This window comes from Bubalus kerabau, chromosome 4, assembly GCF_029407905.1.
Source record: "Bubalus kerabau isolate K-KA32 ecotype Philippines breed swamp buffalo chromosome 4, PCC_UOA_SB_1v2, whole genome shotgun sequence".
Lineage (NCBI taxonomy): Eukaryota > Metazoa > Chordata > Mammalia > Artiodactyla > Bovidae > Bubalus > Bubalus kerabau.
The window spans coordinates 32,058,947-32,080,702 of record NC_073627.1 but is presented as its reverse complement, the minus strand read 5'-3'; the positions used below and the strand labels follow the sequence as shown (position 1 = coordinate 32,080,702).

At 51.6% G+C, this 21,756-nt stretch overlaps 1 protein-coding gene across 1 annotated transcript in view; it reads left to right on the top strand.

The window, feature by feature from the left end:
* The first annotated feature begins 4,267 nt into the window (after positions 1 to 4,267).
* HS3ST3B1 (heparan sulfate-glucosamine 3-sulfotransferase 3B1) overlaps positions 4,268 to 21,756 on the top strand; it is a 40,676-nt gene continuing 23,187 nt past the window's right edge. The window contains exon 1 of the mRNA XM_055576470.1: positions 4,268 to 4,865. Coding sequence (XP_055432445.1) covers positions 4,318 to 4,865 — 548 coding nt within the window. The 5' untranslated portion in view covers positions 4,268 to 4,317. The remainder of the gene's footprint in view (positions 4,866 to 21,756) is intronic.

The following is a 21,756-nucleotide window of genomic DNA, read 5'->3' as shown; positions in this document are numbered from 1 at the left end:
TACAAAGATGCTGGAGGGGAAGGAGAACCTGGGGAGGGCACGTATTTGGCGCTGGAAAGGGGAGGTGTCATCACCGCCCTAGATCTGCAGAGGCGAGCAGACAGCCATTCCAGAACCTGGTGACAGCAAGTCAGTGTAGAAGGACTTCCCGCCAGGGGCTGTGTTTTGCAGAAGAGGGAAACTTCCAGCCTTTGATGACCCAGCCCAGAGGGAGCCTTCGGATAAGGGAAGCCTAAGGACAAGGGAAGCTCCAAACCCAGAGCACAGAGGCCACTGTGAGGGAGCTGGAATCAGCACAAAACCTTGACTCCTCAGGACATCAACCACCAGAGCTCGTTTCTGTTGTTTTTGAGCACCAGAGTTCTTTTATCCTTAGGACAGGAGCAGTCATCTCTCTTCTGTGATGTGCTGAGGGTCCTCCTGGGACCTGAAACTGCCAGAGCCCCGGCGCCGGGGTGATGGATCCAACTGAGGTCGCTAGACACACTGTCCCTCAAGTGCAGCTGGAGCGCAGCCTGGGAAGCCCTTTCCTCTTGGCCGTTTCCTTCTGGCCACTCTTTCAATGGGTTTCTGATGGCCCGTCTGCTGGCCTGCCTCTAGCCCTCAGCTCTGACCGGCGCTCTCCGCGAGGACAGGGGCTCTGAGGTGCGCCAGGGACAGCCCCCTGGGAGTTGGGGAGCCAAGACCCACCCCCCGCCCTCACCCCGCAGCTGTCGGAGCGCCCCCCTGCGGGCGGGCATCTGGGCGCAGCGGGGCATAGGGTGGAGGGAGCTTGCAGCTGCCAACTCCGGGGTCGCCTGGCTGGGGGGCAGGGAGAGGACACGGGTTCCGGTGACAGGAACCGGGCTCCGGGCCACCAGCTCAGGCAGCCCAGGAAGTGCGACCTTTGTGGCGAGCAGCTGGGGGCCGGCCGGGGGAGCCGGAGGGTGGGCGGGATGAGCGTCAGGGGCTGGAGCCCAGAACCAGAGAATCTTCAGGCGGAAAACCTTGGCGCAAGTCCCCTGCTTTACAGATGGGGGATTTTAGCTCCAGATAGTGAGCCGACAGCGTGGTAGGCAGCAGGAGGTGAAGAGGGACAGGAGGTGGCCCCTGGGGCGGCCTGTGCGTTTCTAAGGGGAAGGGGCTGCCTGCCAAGTTAGACCGTCCGTGGTCCTAGGTGAGCACCCCATATTAGGTAAGCGCAAAAAACCAACCCAGAGAAAACAGCCCTTCCACGTGTGCTGAAATCCCACTCGCTCCTCTCTCGGTTTCCCGGGGCTGGCGAAACTTATGCATAAATGTATCCAAGGCCGGCCTTTCTCGCATCTGGGTGGTCACGTGACGTGGGGACCCAGCACTGCTGAGCACAGGTTAAGGGCAGAATCTCCAATTGGGTTCACGGTCGGCCGCGCCGACAGATCCTTGCAGGCTGACCTCGGGTTACCCATCAGCTGATTGGGACGATGGGGGGAGACGGCTTTGACCGAGGGCAGAGCCAGCAGCGGCCGCCGCGCCCGGGGATTTCGCGGAGCTCTTTGGGGCTGACCAGCCGAGTGGGAAGAAGGGTCAAAGCGCAGGGTCGCGGGGCAGGATTGCTCCGCCCTGTTGAACTGCCCGCGGGGCGCTGCTCAGGCCAGGATCACCGCGGACATCAACTCAGCGCGCCGCCCGTCGCTCAGCGGTGGGGATCGAACGCGCTCGGCTGGCCTCGGCGGCGACTTGGCTCGGGGTCGCTGGGCTCTGCGGCGCTCTCCTGACGGTTTCCGATGCCCAAGTCTTTGCTTCCACCCCCTCTTTCCCTTCGCCCCTGGAAAAAAAATATCCTAAATATATCTGGCGAACTGACTTTTTTTTTTCTTCTTTTACACTGGACTTTGCTAACCCTCAGGACAGGGATCATTTTTAATCAGAATTATCGATTTAGAAAACCAAAACCAAACTATAACATTCACACCCAGCCACGCCCAAAGTTAGCCATGTGGTAGCTACAATTCGTGTGAACACGCACAAATCATAAACCACTATCACCCACCCCCAAATCCACAGACGTCCACAAACTCAAAGCCGCCTAGAGATAGCAGGCAGTGACTTCATTCCCCGAAATTATATGAATTTGAGCAAACGCTTCGGAGACACTAACATTTTCCCTCGCTTAAAAAAAGAGAAAAAGAAAAAGTTGGCCTAAGCTAATGCTCAGAAATACATTCTCATGCTTCAGAACTTTAAAATAAATTAGTAATAAATTAATGTAATTAAAAACTAAGGGGAGATAAGTCACTTCCGAAGGAGAGGGGGAAAGAGCTCTGGGAATAAAATTTCCCTGCGAATATAAAAGGGGGATGAATTCTCTTCCTAAATTACTTCCCCCGCAGCCACTCTATAAGAAAATGTCTTGGGCTCCAGAGTTACCAGGAGGTCGTCCGAAGCACAGCTGGGCGTGGGGGCCGCAAGGTCACCCGAACCCTCCAGGGTCGCCGCTCCCGCTCTCCCGCACTTTCCAACTTCAGAAGCTCATGATCGAGGGGCGTCCTCGGTGTGTTCCCGGCGGAGGGGAACAGGACTCGCGGCGAGACTGAGGGACTCGGGGAACTTCCTCGGGAGGGGACAGCGCGGCAGAGGGACCTGGGCTCGGCGGTTCCGCCGCCCGCCCGCGCGCACTGGGAAGACAGCGGGGGCCGCGCTCAGCCTGGGGCCGCGTGGAGGTCGGGATCGGAAGGAAGGTTCTGTCCCGGAACCACGCGGGGCCAAGCGTGGGAAGCCCGCTGACCCCTCTGGGGCCGAGTTTTCTCATCCAGAACTTCCTGAGTGCCGCCGGGGTGAACAGAAGCTTCCAACCGGAACGCGGCGCATCAATGCAGCAGCGAGGCCGCCGCCAGGCCGGGACGGGTCACTCTACGGAGGAAACTCTAGGCAAGAGACTTGGAGTTGACTTTAAGTGCAACTCCGGGATCGATTTGCTCCGAGTTGACTTTTGACACAGAAAAAACACCTAATACTTCGTGTAACAGGTCAGCAAATCAAACCGACTCCTGATGCAGGGGAATGTTGGCTTTGATATTTATTCATGGGAAGGGAAGAGAACGTTTTCCAACATACCCAACAACTCATATCCGGACAAAACTTTCACACACACTTTTCGGCGCCGGGAAAAATTCCCACAGCCTTTAACTCCCTGTTAGTTTCTCCCGACCTTTCTCCAGCCCTTTGGGAAGCAAGGGAAGAATTTTTCCTAAGGATAGTTTCTCAGGAACTATCTAACCATCCATCGATTGCGTTAACCTGCTGCCCGAGAGAGATCAACTCCCAGCAAACAGTAAGAAGGAGACTTTAAAAAAGAAAAAAGTTCGACAGCGATTTCCACTTAAACTTCCTAAACCCTTGCCAGTTCCGGAAGGGCCCCCCTCCGAGTCCCGGAGTAGGGTGGGCGGGCATCTCCGGCCAGACTCTTGCGCTTCCACCCCTTCCCTACTTCTAACGCGCGCACACACCACCATCCCGCCCGCGAACCATCTGTATGGGGACGCGTGTCCGCACACAGGAGCAAATGCAGCCGAGCCCGGCTCCTGGGGAACGAGTGCGGAAGTGCGTGCGGGCGCCGGGGTGCAGCGATCGGTAGGTCGGCGCTTTCCCTGCTCGCGCGGTCTCTCCAGCATCCTTACTCCCAGCTGCGTCTGTCACCAGCCCCTGGTTCCGCCCCTCCAGGCCCGCCCCTTGTCTCTCAGCCAACAGCAGCCCCCGATTGCTCTCCACCGCTCCCAGAGCCTTTCCACACCCCCATGTTCCGGGAGCTGGTTGGCTGCCGAACCCTCAGCGAAGCGGCGGGATTTGCATGCCGCTCCGGGTTTCTGGTAGGTGGAGTGACCCATCACTCCCGGTGGCCGGACCCGCCCACTCTGCTTCGGTCTCTGGCGCTCTTCCTGCGCAGTCCTCCTTCGCAGCCTCCGCAGGGGAAGCGCCGGGGCTGCTCTCAGAGCTCGGTTCACAGGACCGTGAGGAGGCAGCCCCGGCGAGCGGCTGTGCGGCGCGCACAGTCCAGAGGGGTCGGAACGCCGGAGTGCGGAGCTCTGCCGGCCCCGAGCGCGGCGTCGCAGTCCCAGGCCGGCAGTTGCCACCACCCGACCTTCGTTCCAGTTGTGGCTCCTCCCGGCAACATGTCAAAAGCCGCCGGCAGTGCAGCTGCCGCCGCCACCTGGGGCAGAGCAACAGCGGCGACCGCGGGCGCGCGGGGCCAATAAGCCGAACCGCCCGGCGTCCAGGGAACTCTCGCCGCGCTCCCTGCTCCGGCGGGCCCTGCGCCATGTGCTGAGCCATGCCCCTCGCCGCGCGCGCGGGCAGCGCATGGGGCAGCGCCTGAGCGGCGGCCGGTCCTGCCTCGATGTCCCCGGCCGGCTCCTGCCGCAGCCGCCGCCGCCCCCGCCGCCGGTGAGGAGGAGGCTCGCGCTGCTGTTCGCCATGCTCTGCGTCTGGCTCTACTTGCTCGTCTACTCGTGCGCCGGCTCCTGCGCCGCCGCGCCCGGGCTGCTGCTGCTGGGCTCCGGGTCCCGCGCCGCCCACGCCCCGCCGGCCCTGGGTCCCGACGGGCCTCCCCCGAGGCTGCCGTTCCCGGCTTCGCCAGCCACCCAGTCGGCTGCGGGCGAAGAGATGGCCGCAGGCGCCGCGAGCCAGGAGGAGCAGAGCCCCGAGACGCCGGACTCCCCCAGCCCCATCTCTAGCTTCTTCAGCGGGTCCGGGAGCAAGCAGCTGCCGCAGGCCATCATCATCGGCGTGAAGAAGGGCGGCACGCGGGCGCTGCTGGAGTTCCTGCGCGTGCACCCCGACGTGCGCGCCGTGGGCGCAGAGCCCCACTTCTTCGACCGCAGCTACGACAAGGGCCTCGCCTGGTACCGGTGAGTGTCCCGGGCAGGGCCAGGGGCTCCAGCCGCGATCCTGACTGGGAGAGGACGCAGGCGTGGCATGTACACCGGGGAGCTGACAGGGGTACAACTTCGGACCACCCGGGCGGGAAGGGGAACCGAGCGACGACCGCGCGGTGCTGGCCCGCAGCGCCTTACGGGGTGCGCTGGGCTCCGCTCTCGCCCCAGTCTGGAGACACTTCTCCAGGCTCAGCGGCCCACGGTGCCTAGGGATTAGTCCTGCGATCTTTCCTCAAGGAGGGAGGCCAGCGACTGGGAAGGTGCTCAGAAAAGCGCGCAACCCTCTAACTGAGGCCACCTCTCAAACGAATCTAGTGTTTTATTTTTCCTCTCGGATCCGGGACGGTCTCCGCCCCAGACCAACTTCTAGAGCAGCTTCTGCTGTCCGGATGGGGATAGGGTGGGAGCTACACCGTGCTGCGGAGGCCGCAGGCAGTCCGTTCACTTTCCGAAGGGGGTCAGACCGCTCGCGGCCCGGCAGCCTGGGCTCCGGAGGGCGAGCGGGCAGGCGCGCGGCGCGTGGAGCGGTGCTGGTCCCTGTCGGGCAAAGGCGCGCACTGCAGCCGGCGGGAGGCGCGCAGCTTTGAAGGCTTCCAGGCGCCCGGGGCACGGCCCACCGGTTTCCGCCTCCCCGGCCCGGACGCTGAGAGACCCGGGGCAGGGACGCGTGTCTCCGCTGGCCCTTGAAGCGCCGGGGTGCAAAGAATATTATGGGTGCATGGATTTGAGAAATGCGGGTTGCGTGGGCTTCCGTAAACTCGGTTCTCGGGTCGGGTTATGGGTGCGGCTCCAAAGGGACATTGCCACCCACCCCCCGGGGGTCATAATCGCGACCTCTTACCAAGGCCTCCCGCAGTCTTTGAGGGTGAGATGTTGGGTTGGTTGAGTTTCCGGTGAGACGGGGGTGAGCTAGGGGTCCAGATTCCGGTCTCACGCCAACCAGGGGTCCGGCCCTTCTCCCCGGTCACTGCCTCCGACCCCCACAAACATAACTCCCTCGACTCGCCAGCACCCCTCCAGGTCCAATCAGCCTGCAAGAGGCTGGGGATTTCGGAAAACAAAAGAAGAGAGTCGAACCAAACCCCATCCCTGCCCCCATCCCCTCTTTGGGGACCGGGAGAGCTCGAAAGATAAAAGGGGGCTGGCCGAGCGGATTAAAACCGCTCTCTCCCCAGCCTCGCCCTCCCCTCCCTTTTGTCCTAACGTTTATTATTGTCAGGAGTTGCCCAAGTCTCGAGGTTTAGCCAGCCGTGACAGTCACCCTTCCCACCGTCCCCAGGCCCTGGACACCGGTTGTTGAGAATGGTGGCTCTGGAGCCCGGCGCCTGGATGCTCGTCCCGACCCCGGCAGCTAGCGGGAGTCCTCGGCGCCCTCACCTGCGCTCCGGGCGGCGCGCGAAGGAGCGACTGCGCCGGCGCGTGCGGGTGCCTGGCTGGCAGATGGGGGCCGCGCTAATTGCCGGCTATTGTTATCGACTGTATTGTTGTAATTATTCCAGCCACCACCGCCCCTCCTCCTCGGGGGATAACGATTCCGGGGGCTGGGACAGGCAGGCTTGTTACTAGCGCCCTCCAGGTAGAACCCTTCGTAGGCCGGAGGCAGTCCGGCGTTTTCAGAGATCAGACGCGCCGGGGGGCCGGGCTGGGAGGAACTGACAGGAAAAGAACTGAATCCTTAATGTCGGGCGGTTCCAGCAGCACCTGGGCAGGCAGTGGAAATCCCCACAGGAAGACTCGCGCAGGCTCCTGGGCGGCCGCCCTCCACCTGCCACGTTCCTTTTGATTGACTCAAAATGCTGAATAAAGAACGAAGTCGCCCTGGAAAGGCTGGCCGCGCGCCTGCAGCCGCTCGCATCGTGGCCCCCGGGGCGGCTGGACTTGGGGGGCGCGGGGGCTTGGCCGGGCCTCGGGGCGGGAGCGGGTCGAGGGGGCAGGCGGGAAGTGCCTTATCCCCCACAGTCACTTGGCTACACTGATGGGTCGGACTGTCCGGCCCGGAGGCCCAGCGCCCGCGGCGATGACCCAGCGGAGCGCGGCGGGAGGAGCGAACTGTAAACGTCGCAGCTCACCCCCAAAGCTGGGTTCCGGGGCTGCCTCGATCCACGCGGTGCGTGGCCGCAGGGTTAGTGGATTAAGGAATCTTTTCAATGCCATCTGCTTACTTACAACTTTTAAATTAACTTGGAATATTCTGAATGTCTGGGCAAATGTGTGGACTTAATTATTTTGAAGGTGGCCGTTTTAACTTGAAAAACAGACCACACCGGGAGAAGAAGCCTAACCCAGAAGGCTTTTCCTAAAATCCTGTGTCCAGGGAGCAAGCTCCCTTCTTCCCCCGCCCCGCGGAGTTCTGTCCGCGGGCCCCAGTCTGCTGCTCGCTAGAGGAGCACTGCTCGGCTCCGTCTGTGCCATCAGAAACTGGATTGGAGAAGAGTATAAATAATAATTAGCCGGCGTTGCAGTTCAGAAGCAAGTAGTTAAAACAAATCCTCAAAGCTGGAAAATAGGAAACAGGGGAGACATTCCAAAGGCAAGGATGGATGGTTGAATCCAAGGGTCAGCATCGGTCATGGGTTGGAGAAGGAGATTCTGCCTGTGTCTGAGGGAGCGGTTAGTAAGTTTCAGGGACTGATACACAGCCCGGGTGCGGGCCTAACCGGCAACCCAAGGCCTGGGCAGATTTGCTTGAAGGCTCCCAAGTTGATAGTAGTTGCTTTGACGTGGCAAAACGAGACACCATTGGGCGGGATCCTGGTGGGATGGAGCCCACAATGGTGGCGATGCGGTGCTGACCTGCCATCAGCCAGAAGTCGGGGAGTTTGCCACGTCTTTCCTGCCTGCGTGCTCAGTCACTGCTTTCTTCACTGCTGCCCTTCAACCTAAGAGTCTGTTTTAGTCGGGGATGCAAACTCTTCTGGGTTTACTTTTCCAGTTCATCACTCAGCTTACTCTTGAATCTGGCCTCCCAAATTTAGCAGGTACTTATGAGGATCCCACGGGAGGGACTTAGGACTTCTCTTGAAACTGGCCCTTACCTTCTGTTGCAGGGGGTGATAGTGTTTGAAATACAGAGACAGGTGGTTCAAGAGAACCTCACACTTGCCAAGATGGAGAAACACCCACCCAGTACATTTAGGCTTTCAACATTGATTTAAACTGTGCCAGTCAGTCAGTCCTGTCTGGCTCTTGGCAACCCCATGGACTGTAACCCTCCAGGCTCCTCTGTCCATGGGTTTTCCCAGGCAAGAATACTGGAGTCGGTAGCCAGTTCCTTCTCCAGGGAATCTTCCTCATCCAGAGATGGAACCCAGGTCTCCTGTATTGCAGGCAGATTCTTTATCATCTGAGCCACCAGGGAAGCCCAAAATTAAGTATATATTCTTTAATAAGTTTCTCTTTTTGATTTGGTTTAGGTTTCATAGATTGTCACAAATTTGAATGACCTCAGTTTGGGATTTAAGTTAGCCAAATATGGTGTAACTATTTTTTTTTTTAATATATGGAAATATTCCTTAGACTTTCCACCTTGACTCTTCTTTCCATGTTTGGCTATAAAAACTAAACTGACATTTTAATGCTGTGGCCACACTAAAAAAAAAAAGTGCAGTGTGTGTAGTTAAGTAAGGTTGGCAGCTAACACTTACTGAATGTTTTCCCTATGTGCCAGGAACTGTTTCAGGTTTTACAGGATTAGCAAATTTAATCCTCATCATGATCTTGGGAAGCCTGTACTTTTGCAGATGAGGAAACACAGGCACAGAGAGGTTAAGACACTGGCCTGAGGTCTCACAGCTAGAAAGTGGCAAAGCTGATAACACCAACCCAGGGAGTCCTGCTCCAGAGGTCACTGTGCCATTCTCCCTTGCTTAAGTGACAACACGTGATATTGGTCATATATGATGAATTCATAACTGAGTTGCTGAGTTGTTTTTTTTTTTTAAGTGTTTGAGTTTTCTGTTGTACCTCCAGTGACCTCAACGAGGGTTGCTCACTTTGTCATTTAGCGTAAAAGAAGACCAGCTCCAGAACAGGATAGTAACAGTAAGGACATCCAAAGTTAGTTTATAACCAAGTGAGGGTAATTACATCACCTGGGCAGTTTGCTTTCTCTGCCTGCACCAGACAGGGAGAATCAGTGGAGTCACTAACATGACACAAATATCCCCAAGCATAAAGACAGAGAAAACACGGCAAGTGTCCCCACTGAGAGGAAGTTTATTCTCCTATATTTGTCCTCTTTTAAGGCTGGGAGACGTGGGAGAACACAGGGTTAAAGGAGATATTCCAGAAACTCCTGGAATGAATTTATTCATTTAAAAATGTGCAGTGCTTCAAATCAAGACTGAAAATGTGGACTTCTTAGCCAGAAGACCATTACCATTTTGAGTAGAGTGCTTTAGTATTAGAATCTAAAACCCAGTAACTTCAGAAATCTCTGTCTGGAAAGCTTATACCTGAAAATAGCAACTTTCCCTACATTTTAAATTTAACAAATGCTGAGAAAACTAATTTCTCCCCTCTTTGTCTAGTCTGTTTTCAGAAACTTGGTGGCAAAGACTGTTTCTGTCTTCCCTAAGCGAACTTTAAGATAAGACCTGATTGGGGATAATCTTTTTTGAAGTAATTGCATTTTTTCATTCCAGTTTAAATCAAATATGCAGCTCGCTTCAAGCTGCTGAGTGAAGATCAAAAATCTACATTTATATGCAACAATTTGAAATACAAACCATCTTGTTACAAAGCTGTCAAGATTTATTAGCAAGACAGTGTAGCATGTGTTGGATTCTGTTTTCAATTAGGCACCTAAATTAGACCATAAAATGGTTGATTAATCTTTTACAAGTTGAGGGGAAAATATAACATAAATTAACCTAATCATAAGTGTTTTCCCAGATGCTCTGAGTTAATAAAATAGTCAATATTAAATAGCAACCTATTTGTTTTAGGTAAATAAAATGCTGAAGTTCATGAATTAAATTACACTTATTATTTTCCAAATGATATGCTATTATTGAACTCGTCTCTAAAAAATCAGGTTGCAACCCACGTTATTAAAAATATGTATCAAAATAGAATACTGTAACTTGACTAAGCTACTAAACTAGATTTTGCTTTTTTAATGGAGCCAGATTATTGAAAATTTTCAACTTAATGTAGACTAATATTTATAAATATTTATCTTTTATAAATATAAATATATTTTATATTATAAAAGATATTTTTCCTAGCTAAAGTTGTATTTATTGCTAGATAGTTTTTAAAGTAACCCATCACAAGCTTCTGGTTTTTTTTTTCCTGCTTTGCTGTTATTATTTTTTGTCTGAAGAAAAACTTCTGATAGTTTGAAAAATCAATATGTCACAAAAACCTCACTCCAGATATATATGCTGATATACTGTTTTGTTGAAAATGTTGTAGGACATAAGGTTTTCTGATTATATGAGATGACTCTTTGAATCACCAAAATTATTTAGAATTAAAAGCACGCCAAGAATTAAAAAAAAAAAAAAAAAAAGCATTTATTTGAAGCTTCAGGACTGAAATACATGACCAGGGCTGCCTGCCCATGGCTTTCTATGTCAGTAGTTTTTGAATACTTTATGCTCTCAATTCTATGAACATGGAAATTAAGTTGATTGACAGAAACACAAAATGTCCAGTCTCAAGGCACAGCATAATGAGCACTTCTTTTGCTGTGAATAGACTTAGTTCCCAAATAGGGTGCTACTTACTTCTCTCTTTTAACAGTCAGTGATTCCAGAGAGTAAGGGAAATTTCAGTGCTAAGCTGTTGGGATAGTCAGGCATCCCAGCAAAATGAATTCCCCAAGTATGTGGCATATTTTCAATGGTAATGAATACAATATGCTGCCTACCTCAAATGAAAACATTTACCATGACCAAAAAGAAATAAGATACTGATATCTTTGAAAACTCTTTGGGAATAGAACTTAAAACTTTAAAATATATATATATATATATATATATATATATATATTTTTTTTAAAGATGACCTTGTTAGAACTCGCCTATTCTCTATTCTCCTCAAACTATACCAAAATAAAACTAACATCAAATAAAACTGATATTAGCGTATGTTGCTTTTTCTTTCGGATTTTAGATTTGGGGAAAAGTTTAGGATGTGAGGAGCAATTACCAGCTTACTGATATGTTAATAAATAATTTTCATTCCAGCCAAAAGACTGTGAAAATACATCTAATGCTAATAAAATCCCCTATTAATTTTCTCAGTATGGAGATAAGAGTGACATTGGTTTCCTTTATATCTGAAATTCTTCCCTTAAATACCCGTTTTGTGACTTGAAAAATACTAAAAGTAGCCTAAGTTTACTGGGGTATTAAAAAATTGTGCTTCACTGTGTCAAGTATGAAGCATATTTAAATTACAAAGCTGAAGTGCACTTTGTTGCCTCCCAAAGAGAGCTGCTTTTAAAAATTATGAGTCCGGGTCTGAAGAGAGAGAACTGGCATAAAGAGTACTGCCAGCAAGGCATTTATATTTTCTGTTGCATTTTAAAAGTGTGTGTGTGTGTGTGTGTGTAGACAAGAATTTGCTGTGACTTTAAGTTGATACATTTGTTACAGAACAGATAAACTCTTGGCACAAAAATATTTTTGTCCTAACTATGGCAAATGTGTTAAGGCTCTCGTTTTTGTACACTGCATTTCAGCCCAAGCTAGACTATTTATTGCCAAGGGGTCACTTCTTTTAAACTACCCTTTGAGTAGATGTGAATGATGCCATATGCGTTCATCAAGCAACTTGGGGGCACATGATCCAGAATTCCTGTTGTTTTTTTCCCCCAGGTCTTTGCCACACAATACTTAACAAGATTATAGTCGCTTAGAAACTCACAAAACTTGGAAAGATAGTTTTGGGCAACATGAAGCTTGGGGCAACAAATGGAGAGTGGAAGGAAAAAAGGTACATATACACTGGGAAGATAAGATTTTTCACGCACACTCGACTTAATGAATGGGGGCGGGAGGGAGGGTCTGGTGACAGAAGTGGCCAACAAGTCCCAGCAGGCCCGACAGGCCACGTGTCTGCTCTCTGGCAGCCATAGGGGTGTTTGCGCGGAGCCCCCGGATCTAGAGGGGGTGGGCGAGGCGCAGTCAAGAGCGCGAGACGCGGCTTCTTGGCCGGCTGGCCTCGGGTACTAGAGCGCACGGCCCCTGGGTCGCGTGAGACCCCCGCATCTGGTCGGAGGAAGCAGATGGCGGCGCCGCCTCGTGTCGGGGGCGGGGCCCGCGGCCCGGCTGCCCCTCGGCCCAGCGGGTCGCCGGCCAGGGCCACGTGACAGCGGAGACGCCGCGCTCGGGCTTCACCTGTTGGGCGCAGCTGGGTCAAGCATCCCGCGCTCGCAGTGGGTGGTGCCGGCGGGCATGGCCCCACGCTGATTGGCCCGAGCAGGAGCCGGGAGGCCAATGGTAGTCCGTCTTAGGGGTGGACCCGCCCAGAGTGGGGCGGGCCCGCCCGCGGCCGAGCCGGGCTTCTAGCTGCTGCGCATCCTTCCCGCGAGCTTCGCGGATGCTGTGAGCCGCTTTTCAAACTGGGCTTTTCTGCTGATCTGTGTCTCTTTGAACGTTTGCCTCTGTTGGGTGGAGCAGTGAGGACGCTGGAGTCTGAGTCTGCCTTTCCATTGTCCGCGGTGTCGGACGTGCGTCTGAATGAATGAATTCTGTAGACCTGTGTGTGGAAGCTTTGTCTTTTTAGGGCCTTATTGTGGGTGGGGAAGAGAGTGGGACCATTTTCAACCTGCATGGTTCTTTGCTTTCTTCTCCTCACCACCACTCCTCACCTTTCTCTTTTGGGGGTGGGATGGGGTGGACTGGGGATGAAATATGTAATTCTCAGTTCATTGACTTCTATAAGGGATATTTAAAATGCAGTTCAGCAAGTAGAAAACCAAAAATAGGTTCATTACTATAATGTGACCCTTTAAGTGACAGGATGAAGAGATGGAGAAGACACCAAAGGACAGGAGAGGAGGGCAAGGAAAACCCAGTAATTCTCAGCCCCCTTACCAATCCTGGGTCTCTGCTGGACTGAGGTCAGGGCCCGTCCTCCCCAGCCCATCCCCACGGCGCTCTTGGGGTCCTCGGGGACACGCTGTCCTGGGCGCCCTTGGTCTCTTTGCCCCTTGCCCGCAGCCTGCAGCTGCCTCTGCCTCTAAGGGGAAGGAATGTCTTCACCGGCAGCCTGGAAGCCGCCTTTCTGCTCCTCCAGCCACACCGGCGGGCATCTGGAGAGCGGGGGCAGGGGGGGCCCGCACTAATAAGCTGACCTTTTTCAGGCAGAATCCGAGCTTCTCTCGGGATGAGCTTTACACGGTGGCGCTGAGAATTCTGCTGTGGGTTTGGATGAGGGCAGCCTTGGCTTTCTCAGGTGGCGTGCAATTGGTAAAGAATCCGTCTGCCAATGCAGGAGATGTAAGAGATATGGGTCAGGAAGGTCCCTTGGAAAAGGAAATGACAACCTACTCCAGTGTTCTTGCCTGGAAGATTTCATGGACAGAGGAGCTAGTGGGCTACACCCCATGAGGTCGCAAAGAGTCAGACACAGACACTGAGCACACACAGCTTTGTCCTGAAAGTTTATTCAGAGGTGCAGGAGATGACCTGTCCTAAAAGTGCAGGGACTCATTTAGGACATTGCTTACTGCCACAGGAGATGCTGAAGAAACACAGGACTTGGCCCACATGTCCATTAAAGTAATCTCCCTGAGGGAGACCACACACCCAGCTGACAGAGAAAGGTAACCTCCAGATCACTCCTGGTGCGTCTCCCTCATCCCCAGCTAAAAGGTCTCTCCCTACTAGTCCTCCTCCTTCTGGCTGGAAACCCTCCCCTTCTGACTGGAAACGCACCCTGGCTCAGCATGCCCAGCCATTCCACTCAAATGCTGGTCCTTCCTCTGACTGTTTCATTCTCCAGGCACTTTGCGTGTGCTGGTGCTGCAGTTAACACAGATCCACAAAGAAATAAACATCCTGTCCCAGCAAAGAGCATTTATAGATGCCCAAGTATGTGTGTGCGATCTGGGGTAGGAGAGCAAGGTAAGGCGCTCTCCTCACATTGTCATGGACTTGAAATGCTTATTGGAAGAAGGGAAAGGTGACCATTTTAAGTCTTTTTCTATCGTCAATGAGGGCTTCCCAGGTGGAACTTGTGGTAAAGAATCTGCCTGCCAGTGCAGGAGACACAAGAGATGCAGGTTCGATCCCTGAGTTGGAAAGATCCCCTGGAAAGGGAAAGTAAAGTGAAGTCACTCAGTCGTGTCCGACTCTTTGCAACCCCATGGACTATAGCCTACCGGGCTCTTGCGTCCATGGGATTTTCTGGGCAAAGGTACTGGAGTGGGCTGCCATTTCCTCCTCCCGAGGGTCTTCCTGACCCAGGGATCGAACCCAGGTCTACCTGCACTGCAGGCAGATGCTTTACCCCTGAGCCACTAGAGATACTCATTTCCCTGGAAAAGGAAATGGCAATCCACTCCAGTCTTCTTGCCTGGAAAATTACATGGACAGAGGAGCCAGGTGGGCTTACAGTCCACAGGGTCGAAAAGAGTCGGACATGAATGAGCATGCACTACACTGCTAGTCAATGAATAATACATTCTTATAAATTATGTGTACCTTAAATAAAAGCTTACCCAGCAAACACTTACTTCGTTGTTGTTGTTTAGTTGCTAACTTGTGTCTGACTCTTTTCGACCCCATAGACTGTAGCCAACTAGGCTCCTCTGCCCAAGGCATTTCTTAGGCAAGAATCCTGGAGTGGGTTGCAATTTCCTATTCCAGATGATATTCCAGATCGAACCTGTGGCTCCAGCCTCATTTCCTGCAAAAGCAGACGGATTCTTTACCACTGAGCCACTGTGCTTACTTTATATATAGAAAGAGACCTTGCATTTATTTATTTGTTTGTTTATTTGCCACACTGTATGGCATGTGAGATCTTAGTTCCCTGACTAGGGATTGAACCCATGCCCCCTGCTGTGAAAGTGTGGACTTAACTGCTGGACCACCAGGGAAGTTCTGGTTGAGTATTTCCTTTTAAAAACATATACATACTCTTTATTTTTTAGAGCAGTTTTATATTCACAGCGAAATTGAGTGAAAACACTGTATACACCCTGCCTCTCACAAGTACCACACACTCCACCCACCATCGACCTGCAGCCCCAGAGTTGCACTTTTTTTCCCACTGATGAACCACCATCGTCCAAAATCCTTAGTTTGCATCAGGATTCACGTCTGATGTTACACATTTTATGGGTTTTGACAAGTATATAACGACGCATATCCATCTTTAGTGTGTCATACACAACAGCATCAATGGACATGAGTTTGAGCAAACTCCAGGAGATAGTGAAGGACAGGGAAGCCCTGGCATGGTGCAATCCATGGGGTCGCAAAGAGTCGGACAGGACTTAGTGACTCAACAACAGCAGAACTGTATCAGTGCCCTTAAAATGCCCTGTTTGAGCACTTCCTTTTATCGAGGGTTCTCCTAGGCAGCACTTGAGGTCCCAGGAAAAATCAAGAGACATGAGCTTGTCCTTGAGGGGCCTGTGTTCATCGGTGAACTAAAATCTACAGATTCAAAGAGGTGTCAGAGCAAGTTCAGGACAAAAACCACTAATACATCTAAAAACCATTGGAAGGAGACAAAGGAGTGTGCAATAAAATAGTGAAAATTAAGAAATGTGATTTTGTATTTCACTTTTCTGGGGATGTTCCAGAGAAAGCTGAGAAGAAGGAAGGAAAGGGGATGTCAGTTACTAGGTGACGCAGTAGGGAGAGAAAACAGCCCCTCTTTAGCGAGCCAGGCATGCTGTGTGCCAGCCAGCGGCTGGAGCCTGTTTCGTCTTAGCAGCCTGTTTCTTGTGTGAGTTCCCCTAGTCTGCAGAGGAGGAAAGGGGCACTCACAGAGATGACCACTGTCATCCACCTGTGTCTGTAGGTGGCTCAGCTCCTTGAACTCAAGGCCTTCCTGAGGGCCCTTCAAACTCCACGACTAGGAGCTTCTCTCCCGGGCTGAAATGCAACAGGACATTCCTTCTGGAGCAGATTAAGCCCTGTCCTTTGTTATTTCTTTCTACCCACCCCACCCCAAACACAGGCTTTTCTATATTAAAGTGTCCCCAAGATTATATTTTTTTCCTCTTTTTCTGCCCCAATTTATGCTCAGTCTCAGCCTTGTCTCTGTTGCAAAGACATTTGCATGGGTGCTGGTGGTTTTCATGCATGTCACCCCGCACTGACCCCAGCCTCTGGCGTCATCCCCCATGCCCTTCCGAGATAAGATCTGTATCTCTGATGCTCCTTTTCTGACCTCAGCCCCTCTCCATATCCCCATTTGCCAGCCCATCTCTTTGTCTCACCTGTTCCTGGAAGCTGCCCACCACGAGCAGGACACTCAGGTTCTTAGTTTTCATGACACTGAAACCCTCTGCGATCTTCTGCTACCGCATCAGCTGACACCTAGCCGGCCTTGCCCCCGCTCTGTACACTCCCTGTTGTGTATCATCCCCAGTAGCTGGCAGGAGAAGGTCTTCCCCCTGAGCAGCCCTGGCCCGTGGAGTTCCTACCCTCCACCAAGAACTCGGGCCTTAGCCCTGCTGTCGCCACCCCTGACCCATGCCAGAACCACCACGTGCATCGATCCTTCTGAATGACATCTTCTGCCTGCGAGCACCTGTCAGCACATCTCACCCCGATCCCAACACTGGGAGAAACTGTAGAGAAATTGAAGCACCTGAAGGAATTCTGCTGTTTCAGCTACCTCTCTGCATGGCCTTGATTCCTGTATACTTTATCCAAAACAGCCCTCCATTGTTTCCAGGAAGTGTACTCTTTTCCGTATTATTTGAAGAAAATAATAGCTAAAGAAAATAAATTTTATCTGTATATCTGACCTATATATATGTGTATATATACATATATATACACTTGGGCTTGCCAGGTGGCTTTAGTAGTAAAGAACCCACCTGCCAATGCAGGAGCCACAGAAGATGTGGGATCGATCCCCGGGTCGGGAAGATCCCCTGGAGGAGGGCATGACAACCCACTCAAGTATTCTTGTCTGGAGAATCCCCATGGACAAAGGAGGCTGGGGGCTATAGTCTCTGGGGTCTCAAAGAGTTGGACATGACTGAAGCAACTTAGCACACGCATATATACATATATATGTATTTCTTTGGTAACTTTTATTCATATGCCTACAAAAAAGTGTACCGATTGTTAAGTGTGCACCCTGATGAATTTTCACAAGCCACATCCCTGTGTAATAGTGGTTCCAGAGTCCCCAGGGCCATACCCATACTCCCTTCTGGACACTGTTCCTGTACCAGGGATGACCACTGTCCTACCTCTTACCTCTACTGATTGGTTCACCTGTTGATGGACTTAAAATAAATGAAATGCTTGAATGAATATTTATCAGTTCAGTTCAGTTGCTCAGTCATGTCCAGCTCTTTCTGACCCCAAGGACTACAGTACGCCGGGCTTCCCTGTCCATCACGAACTCCTGGAACTTATTCAAACTCATGCCTGTTGAGTCGGTGATGCCATCCAACCATCTCATCCTCTGTCAACCTTCTCCTCTTGTCTTCAATCTTTCACAGCATCAGGTCTTTTCCATTGAGTCAGTTCTTCACATCAGGTGGCCAAAGTATTGGAGTTTCAGCTTCAGCATCAGTCCTTCCAATGAATATTCAGGACTGATTTCCTTTAGGATTGGCTGGTTTGATCTCCTTGCTGTCCAAGGAACTCTCAAGAGTTTTCTCTAACACCGCAGTTCAAAAGCATCAATTCTTCAGCACTCAGCCTTCTTTATAGTCCAACTCTCACATCCATACATGACTACTGGAAAAAGCGTAACTTTGACTATACAGACCTTTGTCAGCAGTATTTATAATGTTTTAAAAACATGCAAATTTATTGCTGATGTTGACAGATTTGGAGATTGCACATACAAATGCAGATTTTCTGTTCTTTTAATTTTTACTTTATATTGGAGCATAGTTGATTAACAATGCTGTGTTAGTTTCAGGTATACACAGTGATTCAGTTATACATGTATCTATTCTTTTTCAAATTCTTTTCCCATTTAGGTTATTACACAGTATTGAACAGAGTTCCCTGTGATATACACTAGGTCTTTTGGTTATCTATTTTAAATATAGCAATGTGGGACTTCCCTGGTGGTCCAGTGGTTAAGAATCCACCTGCTAATGCAGGGAACATGGGTTCAATCCCTGGTCCAGGAAGATCCCACATGCTGCAGGGTGGTTAAGCCCATGTGCTTAGAACTGATTCTCTGCAACAAGAGAAGGCACTGCAGTGAGAAGCCCACGCACCCCAACTAGAGAGTAGCCCCTGCCTGCCACAACTAGAGAAAGCCCATGCACAGCAATGAAGACCCAGCACAGCCAAAACAATGCCCCCCCAAAACCCCTTCCCTTTAGAAAAATAAATATAGCAGTGTGTACATATCAATTCCAAACTCCCAGTCTATCCTCCCACCCCCAGTTTTCTGTTTTTGATGAGGGATCTGACAGTTTTGGGCTTGCCTTCCTCACGGCAGCAGCTGGCTGGAGCTGGAGAACAGCTTGGTCTGTGAACTGGGATGGGGCATGCATCTGTCTCTCCCTTGAACACAGTCCACACTGTTCCTTATTGTCTCACAGTCGGATCTGGCCACCAGCTTCTTTCGCCGGCTTCCATCGCTGTGCCCTCGGCAGGCTAATTGCCGGCTCAGCTTTCCAAGAAGCTTATGATGTCTGTTTTCAAAGGTAAGGGCTCGTCTCTGTGCTATTTATACAGAGCAGGATGTCTGATGATGCTGCACAAAGAGGCGAGGCTGTTTTGCACCCTGCCTGGTCCAGGGTCGCCCCCATAGTCTCCATCTGTGTTATCATCACCCCAGGCTGACTGCTCTCCCCGCACAGAAGTCTGAGAAGTAACTGCAGGGCCATGTGGAAACACTGGCAGCCTTGAGCCGCAAACAAAGCCATTAGCCTTTTTTTCTTAACATGCATTTTCCCTTCTTTGTGTCAGGGCCAAGGTGGGGACACTGAGAAGTCTTCTTTGGTGCCCCAGCGCTGGAAACGAAGGAAACTTTCAGATTGGGTGTCGCTGGCAAGGGAGATGAGTGGGACCTTTTACGGAGTGAGATGGGGATTAGTTTCCCTGTTGGTGCAAACCTTGAGTTACAGGAGGGTGGATCTGCATTTCCCTCCGTGTGCTCTGCTTGCTCCAACGACCTTGTTATCTCCTGATGCACTTAGCAAGGACCCCTCCTCGTCTTGGGTGAAATCCGAGTGCCTGTGTACATGGCCCCTTCACCCCGCCTGGAGGTGGGGGAGGAGTCTGGCTAGGGCATTTCCCATGGTCTGGAGGTGAACAGTTTCACACCATAGTGGGGTCCTCAATGGTGTATTCTTGACTAGCTTTTCACTCTTATCACACTTCCTTTCCTATAAAGTTACGTATCTTTTACCGGGACACTTAATACCCACCTGCTCTCTCCATGGGACTGTGAGCATCAGGCAGTAACGACACAGCCTTCCTGCCAAGTCATGATCGGAGTGTCTGGGTGGCCATCCTAATGGGACTTCCCTCGTGATTTGATTGCATCTGCCAGACAGTTTGGAACAACGATGGGCCAAGTGGTGTGAAAGTACTTAGAAAAATTAGATGTTAAACTGTTGTCAGTCACTTCAGGGAGCTCACATTCTTATGCAGTGGGCCATAGTGATAGATAATGTAGCACAAAATGAGAAATGCCAAAGGAGCAGAGAGAAGAGGGCCCAAAGGAGAGGTCACCGTTGAATTGGGCTTTGATGTATGCATAGGAGTTTGCTGGCTGATTATCCCAGAAAGCATTCAGGGTAGAGCCGCTCTGTGGAAAAGGCCCAGAGGCCCAGAGCAAGGCCTGGTTGAGTGCTATGGCCATGTTGGGGATGGGGAGAGGGTGCAGGAAGCCGGCTCAGAGGCAGAATGTTATCTTGAAGCTGGGCCTTCAACTCACTGGGAGATTTTGGGGTGAGCAGAGCCTACCATACTGAAGAAATTCAGACTTTTTTACAAATTATGCATGAATCATATGAATGTATTTTTAAGGAAAATGAAATGATTTGGTCTTTCCAAGGCAGAGAAAGCAAGAAATGTATATGGATGGTTTTCTGGGGTGGACAACACGCAACCCCACTGGATGGTTTGTGCGAGGCTCTTGGAATTCCAGGATGAGTCTGTGTCTCTGTGGTACTCAGGAGGAGGGACAGAACCCAGCATTCGTCTCTGGGGACTTGGATGACTGTCCCAAAGGGCTTTGGGGGAAAGACAGCCCTTCTTCCCAAGTCCCAACTGGGCTGCAGATGTGGGGAAGGAACAGATGGCTGTAGCCCACAGGCAGGACCGCCCGCCCCCTCCTTTGGTCCCCGGTTCTGCAGCGGGGGCAGCCCCGTCATCCCTCTGGGGTGAGGTTCTGAGCAAGCAGAGAAAGCCAGGAGAGGATGCCACGTCGCCCCTGCTCCCTGGCCCTGCCAGGTAGGGCTAACCCTGGCCATTGCCTCAGAACCTGGGCAGGTCTGAGAGGAGCACTATTCCCACCACTTACCATGAAGGAACTCAGTTAAGCTTGGGAGTGGCCCATGTTGGCTTATAAAAGTGATGGGAGTTATTGATCAAGCCTGGCTTAGAATTGCATTTCCCTGATCCAAAGACTATTTCAGTGTAGAAGAACCAGAGCCAGAGGTCAAGGGGTGGATCCAGGAGAGTCTGGCCAGGGGCTCTGGGTAAGGGGGCTGCCAATGTGACCAGTGTTGGACCCTGTGCACCGGCCCCGTCTCTCTCCATCCGTCCCCTCCAGGGGGATGTTCTGTCACTCGTGGTTATTTTTAGGGTTGTTTTCTTACAGTCCCAGCTGGAAACAGAAGTAAGGAACAGGCCTGTGGCTTTTGTGTGTGTGTGTTCTGTTAAAGGAGCATTTGTGCGGGAGGGAGAATGAGTCCCAGTTTCCTCGAGACTCAAGCTTGCATTTGTTTTGAGGACCTACCCCAGATGGTGTCTTTAGGGGACTCTTCACTAGGGGATGGGAAGTGCCAGGGCTTGGCACCTAGGGGCGTGTATCCTCCGTGGTTGCTCACCCCCTAGCTGTGGCAGATGGGAGGCAGGTCCCAAATGCTGGAGCTGTGTACCTGGTGCTAGTGGGCAGCTGTGGTCTGGGCAGCAGGTAAAGGTAACTCTCGGGTGACAGCACCATTCAGGTTCAGCCCACTCATCTATAGCACGTCACCTCCCTGAAGAAGTTGCTGGCTGCTGGTTGCTTGTCGATTACATTCTAATTTAGATTTGGGGCTGTTCTGTCTCTACTCTAAAATCCTTTGGCTTCTTTCTCCTCAGTGAAATCTCTCGAGAGGACCACCTGGGGGTGGTAGGCATTAGGGGTATCCCCACAAACCTGATGCTGAAGCTGAAGCTCCAATACTTTGTCCCCTTGATGCGAAGAACTGACTCACTGGAAAAGACCCTGATGCTGGGGAAGATTGAGGACAGGAAGAGAAGGGGGCAACAGAGGATGAGATGGTTGGATGGCATCACTGACTCGATGGACATGAATTTGAGCAAGCTTTGGGAGATAGTGAAGGACAGGGCAGCCAGGAGTGCTGCAGTCGACGCGGTTGCAGGGAGTCAGACATGACTTGGCGACTGAAGAACAACAGCACCAACCCTGTGGCCTGTGTCGTTTGAAAACCAGCTATGGGGACGGAGAATTGCGGACAAGTCCAGTTGGTTTCACTTAGCTTGTGGTGTCCCTGGGTTAGAATGGCCAC